Genomic DNA, 7,325 nt, shown 5'->3' with positions numbered 1-7,325 from the left:
TTAAGTCTTTGTAGTCAGGTGCTCCTTTGTATTCAGACTAGGCCTGAGTACAATAATGTAGCACTTGGGAAGGAAGATGCAGCCCAGGAGCCCAGCACTGGAGGCCAACATAGAGAAGATCTGCACAGCCACCATGTACTTCCCCTTGGTGCTCAGGTAGGTGGGCACAAAGGACACCCAAACACTGCAGAAGACCAGCATGCTGAAGGTGATCAGCTTGGCTTCATTGAAGGACCCAGGCAGCTTCCTGGCTAGGAAAGCCACCGTGAAGCAGATGGCAGCCAAGAAGCCCATGTAGCCAAGGACTGTGTAAAACATGACAACAGATCCTTCATTGCATTGCAGGATGATCTCTCCAGCCTGGGAGTGCATGTCAGAGGCTGTGTATGGAGGAGAGGTACCCAGCCAGATGACACAGATGAGAATTTGGATACCGGAACAGGAAATGACAATGGAATTAGCCAGACTCTTTCCCAGCCATCTCCTCACCCGGTTTCCTGGCTTAGTGGCCAGGAAGGCCAGCACAACGGTAATAGTTTTTGCCAACAAAGAAGAGACAGCAACTGAGAAGATGATCCCAAAGGCTGTCTGCCTGAGAAGGCAGGTCACTTTCCTTGGCCGGCCTATAAACAGAAAGGAGGACAAAAAGGAAAGGAGGAGGGAGACAAGGAGGATGTAGGAAAGGTCCCTGTTGTTGGCTTTGACAATGGGAGTGTCAATATATTTAATGAATATTCCTAAAACAAGGCCTGTGATTAAGGACAAAAACAGGGCAGTGGAAGCCAAGAGGGTCCCCAGATATTCATCATAGGACAGGAAGGTGATAATTTTGGGGATGCATTGATCTCTGTCCTTGTTAGGGTGTTGATCTTCTGGACATTTGGTGCAGTGGTCTGCATCTGGAAAAAGAAGAGTGTCTGCTTGAACATATTCATGTACACTAGCAAAAAAAGAAAAAGGAAGTCAATTTTGAATCCAGCCACCCCTACAAATGGAAACAGGGATAGGACCTGTTTCTGCTAATCTAGACAGAGTTGGTCCTTTCCATGCAGTTCCCTATTGTAGATACCCCCTTATTCCCCTCCCAAGGAAGAGCTTGGAGTGATCTAGAAGCTCCAAGTTATTAATTGCAGCTACATCTGCTCTCAACCCCAAACCAGGTGTTCTCAGATGGGTGTAATTTACAGAAAAAGGTTCCTTGGGGGAGCATGGACTGGAACTCTGGTCTTCCCAGTGCAAACCAATCACTCTAGCTACTTTGCCACACTGACTGGTTCAAGGGAGCCTACCAGATGCAGCAACACTGCCTAATTCTTACATACTCAAGCCTGTCTCAGCGGTACCTGGAAAGCTTTTTAAGACTATGTAAATCACTGTTGAAACTTTATTAAGATTATACTTGAATATTCCTCAACCAAGGACATATATTATTGCACTTTTTGCTGCACATTCCTCTGAAGTCTCCTACCTTCCTGAGTGGAGATCATCCCTTCCGCACATGGAGCACATGCATGGCAGCAAATGGGTTTCCCTTCCTGAACCTTCTTGGCATATCCAGGGTGACAGCTTTTAGTACACCTGCCATGAGGAAGGGTCTGACCAGAAAGACAGAAAGCATCAATGAAAGACTGTTGCCAAGTAACTTCTGGGCAAGTGTACAGTTTCAGTCGATGTGGAATAGACACGGCTTTGGTGTATATGCGTTTTTTGACCGATGGCACAAAACAGAGGGTCATAGTCCTTGGGGCACAGTTGAAGCAGAAATACTGTAAACCAGGGGTGGCCAACTTCCAAGAGACTTTTATCTACTCACAGAGTTAAAAACTGGCAGTGATCTACCCCCCTTTTGGGGGGTTCAGGTTGATGTTGTTGAGCTTTTTTTAGGAAGGAAAGCCATCCATGTTTTGGCGGGTTCGGGTTAAAGTTGAGCATTTTTTAGGAAGGAAAGCCCTGTTTTGGGGGCTTCAGGGCAAAGATGAAGAGCTTTTTTAGGGGAGCCAAAGTTGCTGAGCTGCTTTGGGGAGAGCAAGTGATCTACCAGTGATCTACCACAGATGTCCAGTGATCTACCAGTAGATCACGATCTACCTATTGGACATGCCTGCTGTAAACAATAATAGAGAATTTCATGGAGACTGTATGGGCCTTGGGTTTAGGAGATGGAGCTGTCTGTCATTATTACAAAGGTCTAGTGAACACAGTACAAATCTGCAGTCATGGAAACCAATTACAAATATCAAAATCCAGAGAAACAAACAAGCTGAAACAGAGAGGTATTTGGAGCAGCCATGTTGTGCTCCATTCTGAAGTCTGGCATGCTTCCTCCCCACTGCAAAAGCCATGCCCCAATCGTATTCCAACCTGCTTCTCCATTTTCATGTTTCTTATTTTGACGTTCCTCCATTCATCACCTCCATATAGTTTTAGCCCATTAATTGGATAGGCATAAGTTATATTGTTGTTTCCCCTAACAGAGAATCAGAGCTCAGCATATCTCTAAAAAGGGAATATAATGCAACCAAATCTGGTTGAACAGTCTGGACCACACAAGAACCTCTTGGTCAATTTTGAATTTTGCGCCTGAGGATCCCTGTCTTCTTATGCTCCCAAATTTATGCTCCCAAATAAATTCAGAGAAAGAAACAAGTTGAAACAGAAAGGTATTTGGAGCAGCCGTGTTGTGCTCAAATCTGAAGTCTAGCCTCATTCCTGACCACTGCAAAAGCCTTGCCTCAGTCATAGTCCAATCTGCTTCTCCATTTTCATGTTTCTTTTTTTGTTTTTTGTTTGTTAGGTTTACATTTAAACACAAGTTATAGTTACAGAAAAAGGAAAAGCTAGGGACCAAGGTGGCGCTGTGGGTTAACCCACAGAGTCTAGGGCTTGCTGATCAGAAGGTCGGCGGTTCGAATCCCTGCAACGGGGTGAGCTCCCGTTTCTCTGTCCCAGCCCCTGCCCATCTAGCAGTTCGAAAGCACATCAAAGTGCAAGTAGATATATACCGTAGTTACTGTTCCAGCGGGAAGGTAAACGGCATTTCCGTGCGCTGCTCTGGTTCGCCAGAAGCGGCATTGCGCAGTCAGGCGGAGTCCCCCCCAGTCCCCAGGGCAGCCCCCGAGCGGAATAATGACACAAGACCACGTTTTATGGGATTAAAATTGGCCACAACTTTATTAAAATTCAGAAGTAGGAAGACCTTGGCTCAGGCATTGGGCGTCTGCGGACAAACGCCGGCTCCCTTGGCCTATAGAGCGAGATGAGCGCCGCAACCTCAGAGTCGGACACAACTGGACCTGATGGTCAGGGGCCCCTTTACCTTTACCTTAGGCTTTCCCTAATCCTTGGACCATTCTTATGTTGGATAGCCATAAGTTTTATTGCTGTGTTCCCCAACAGAGTCTCAGAGCTTAACATACCTCTAAAAGGGAACACAATGCAATGAATGGTTTTCCAAACCTGGTTGAACATCCTGGACCACGCAAGAGCCTCTTGGTCAATGGTGAATTTTGGGCCTGAGGATCCCTGTCTGCTTATGCTCCCAAATTTCACTGCACCAAAGGATTTGTTGGGAAATGGCACCCAGTTTACAACGTCAGATTCGACTGTCAACTGCCCATTCTCCTCCAAATACACTCCTTCCATGGAAGTATTGTAAAACTGGGAACTTCCCAGGAAAGGGTGAAGCTAGAACAGGAAAGTAAGCATGCACATTTAGAAAAGAATAAAATCATCTACATAAAATAGCCGAATTGCTGAAGATCTTTGTACAGGGTCTGTGTTTGGGCAATGGATCTGTAGCCCATTGTTTGTTTCTGCTTCAGACATTTGGGACAGATTAAAGCCATGAGATTCATAAGCTTCATTCTGCACCCTTGGAAGAATTCTGCAAGTACAGGCTTCCTATTTGTCAAGTGAGGTTGTTGGGAGTGGTGTGTAGACATTAGCTTCCTTGGCTAGTAATAGCAGGAAGCCTTGCAGCTAAATTAGGATGTGGGCAACAGTACAGTAAATGGAGGCAAAGCTAAGCCAGTGTTGAGGCAAGCCTGATTTCAACTGAGAATGGAATTCACAGCACCAATTCCTGTTCAACAAAGATATCTGTGAGGGAAACAGGAATACCTGCCAAGATTGTATCCTTTGATATTTCAGCCTCTTTTTACCCTTCGCCACCATCTGAATGGATTTGGAGGAAAGCGCAGCCCTTAAGGCCCGTGCCAGAGCAAGGACAAGGTTGTAAATACTGAAGCTGTCCAGAGACAGGGTTTTCTCAATTACTTCGTCAGTCAGGGACTCCAGAGTGTCATCTTCCCTGCACCTTTCCTTTCCTTTCACAGACAATATGTGCTGTGAATAGGAACACTTAAATGATTTCTCCCCAAACTGCATCATAGGATTGAAAAATGTTTCATAATCGTCATAGTTTGGCCTTCTTTTAATACGAGTTAAGAAAGAAAAAAACCCATGAATGTGCAGGGGAGAAAGCAGATCGTAAGACAAGTTCAGGGTGAGGTCCCACAAAGCTGTTGTGATCCAGATTTTCCCCAAAATGGGATTTACATACTTTTCAACTATGAATTGTAAAATAGATATTGAACTATGGAAGTAACGATTCTCCCCATAGTAGACCAATACATTGACTTCGTTCCACTTGAAGAATGTTTTAGAAGGTGGCAGTATTTCTGTATCTTGTATTTGGATGCTAAGTGAGAAGGCAGCACAAATTGTGTTCCTGGTTAGTAGAGGCTTCAAGGTCCTCATGAATCTATCTCCACTGTTGGTGTCTGGAGCAACAAGGCCAATCCAAGTCCAGTTGAAGTGCAGGAGCAGTTGGACTATCCCCAGATACTGATGCTCTTCTTTGGGGACCATTCGGTAGACAAACGGGAACTGAGTTTTGTCATTAAGAGCATCAGAAACAAAACCATAACTGACCTAGAAAAGAACAGAAGAGATTAGTGGTGTCACCCCCAACAAAATCCGAAATCTAGTACTTTGTACTTGCCTGAATGACAACTTTTCTCTGACAGGGAAGCAAGAAAAGACATATTTATGGGGGGAAACTATATCCCAGGGGAACTTAACATTGTTTGCTTTCAAAAAAAGGTGACAGAATCGTTGGAATGGGTTGTGTTTGCTTTATGTTATGTCTCTATAGTTAAAGCTATGGTTTTCCCAGTAGTGATGTATGGAAGTGAGAGCTGGACCATAAAGAAGGCTGATCGCCGAAGAATGGATGCTTTTGAATTATGGCGCTGGAGGAGACTCTTGAGAGTCCCATGGACTGCAAGAAGATCAAACCTATCCATTCTGAAGGAAATCAGCCCTGAGTGCTCACTGGAAGGACAGATCATGAAGCTGAGGCTCCAATACTTTGGCCACTTCATGAGAAGAGAAGACGCCCTGGAAAAGACCCTGATGTTAGGAAAGATGGAGGGCACAAGGAGAAGGGGACGACAGAGGACGAGATGGTTGGACAGTGTTCTCGAAGCTACCAACACGAGTTTGACCAAACTGCGGGAGGCAGTGGAAGACAGGAGTGCCTGGCGTGCTCTGGTCCATGGACGAAGAGTCGGACACGACTAAACGACTAAACAACAACAACATGCCCTTATTGTGTTTTTGTTATTGCTTTTACAACACGTTTCTTGTAGCAAATTTATTGAATTGTATTATACGATTTAATCATTATTTATTCATTAAATTATCAAAATTTATGAACAAATAATACTGTTAAAAAGAAAAAAGCTCACACACAATCACAATGAACATTTTTAGCTCACATTAGACCTATAATAGCTAAAGTATCGATTCTCCTCAGGAGTCAGTTTAGTGTTCAAAAATTGGTCAAATTTACTTTTACTAGAAGACATGATATTTCAGATCTTTCTAGGCATTCCTTGATGTATTGCAAAACTTAACAGTTATCCCATTTGTTGGAAGGATGTTCCACTACATGAACATATCAACACGTGTGTTTGGAGTGTCCCAAAATAAAAAGTTGTGGGAAAATGTGTTTACAGAATTATCCTTTATTCTAAGGCAGACAGTACTCATGACCCCAGGACTGGTTCTGCTTAACTTGTATAGACACAATATGTAGCAAATTAGAAACAAAGTAGTTTGCCTCTTGTTTATTGAATGCTTCCCTTTGCATATTTGTTCATGTATATCACACATGGCACTAGCTTTTATTCCTTATTTATTGTTATTTCAGTTTTGATGGCTAGGAATCCACGTAACTTAAAGATTCCATTTTCCTGCATGAATTTTGACAATTTCCTCAAAGACCCTTCTCCATGATTCACACCATTTATACCTGTAGGATCCTGAAGACTCACCTAAGGGCTTTTCCATACTTCTCATTGTCCCATTGCTTTCCTTGGGCAAAACCACAGATTGCTGTTTTTTCTGGTTTAGACTGAAAGAACAGATTTTCTGTGGGAAAGGAGTAGGTTAAGGGGGAAATTGCTCGGATCCATGCCTAAAAACCACAGGGCAAATGGAAAGCCACTCAGACCTTTGCTTCCTAACTATGGGATAAGTGTAGATGAGTCCAGAATTTTCTGAGTCATCTTTTTGCTAAGAGGTGGTTGAGGGCAAATGCTCCTTCTGCCTTAGAATCATGGACAACATTTTCACATCTTTCCAAATAAATTGCAATAACATTCTGGGATTTTTCCTTCCCTCCTGACATTCATACCTGTGGGGTTTTGTAGATGCTTGACATGGTGGAAATGTCTTTGGATATGTCCGAGTCAGCCCCTTCAATAACAGCCAATACTTTATTCCATGGTCCACAGTAATAGTTTGGGATGTTTGCCTGCCCAGGGCAGAGCAGGTCCATCATGGCACCACAAGTCATTCTGGCGTCGTAAAAGTTGTCATAGATGTCATAGCCCAGGGTGAAGTTGGGGGGAAGCCTGTGGTTCTGATTGACCTCCCGAACAGCAAACAAGAAGGACAGGATATGCCAGCATGTCAGGGGTCCCATCCTGGAAAAGAAATGTATGTCACGTTGACATCCTTTCAACACACAGACCACACTGTGTCATTCTTACCTGTGATGGTGGGCAAAAATCATGAAATGGGTCTCCAGCATCTGTACACCTGAGATCCATGAACCCCTTCCTCTCCAAATCTTAGAAAAATATGGTCTCATATCAGCAGAAATAGAGTGATATTTGTAAAGAAAAAGCTCAACGGAATGTACACAAAGCAGAAAGAAATGCAATTATATAATATGAATCTGTGTAAGAAAGAATGAAATATCAAACAGTATAATGAGAACAATTGGAAGGACGGAGCACTTTTAATATGTAAATGTG

The 7,325-nt window shown here is 43.5% G+C and overlaps 1 protein-coding gene across 1 annotated transcript; it reads right to left on the bottom strand.

Annotated features, from left to right (window-relative positions):
* Positions 1–6,877, bottom strand: LOC118080164 (vomeronasal type-2 receptor 26-like). Its single transcript, XM_088663996.1, has 5 exons — positions 6,701–6,877; positions 4,120–4,932; positions 3,457–3,684; positions 1,469–1,595; positions 1–899 (listed from the first exon to the last, which is right to left on the bottom strand). The coding sequence occupies exons 1-5, from the start codon at positions 6,860–6,862 to the stop codon at positions 1–3; spliced, it is 2,229 nt and encodes a 742-aa protein (XP_088520122.1). The 5' UTR covers positions 6,863–6,877.
* Positions 6,878–7,325: the final 448 nt, after the last annotated feature.

Source organism: Zootoca vivipara, chromosome 2 (genome assembly GCF_965207765.1).
Source record: "Zootoca vivipara chromosome 2, rZooViv2.hap1.1, whole genome shotgun sequence".
NCBI lineage: Eukaryota > Metazoa > Chordata > Lepidosauria > Squamata > Lacertidae > Zootoca > Zootoca vivipara.
This window is presented reverse-complemented; position numbering and strand designations above follow the sequence as displayed.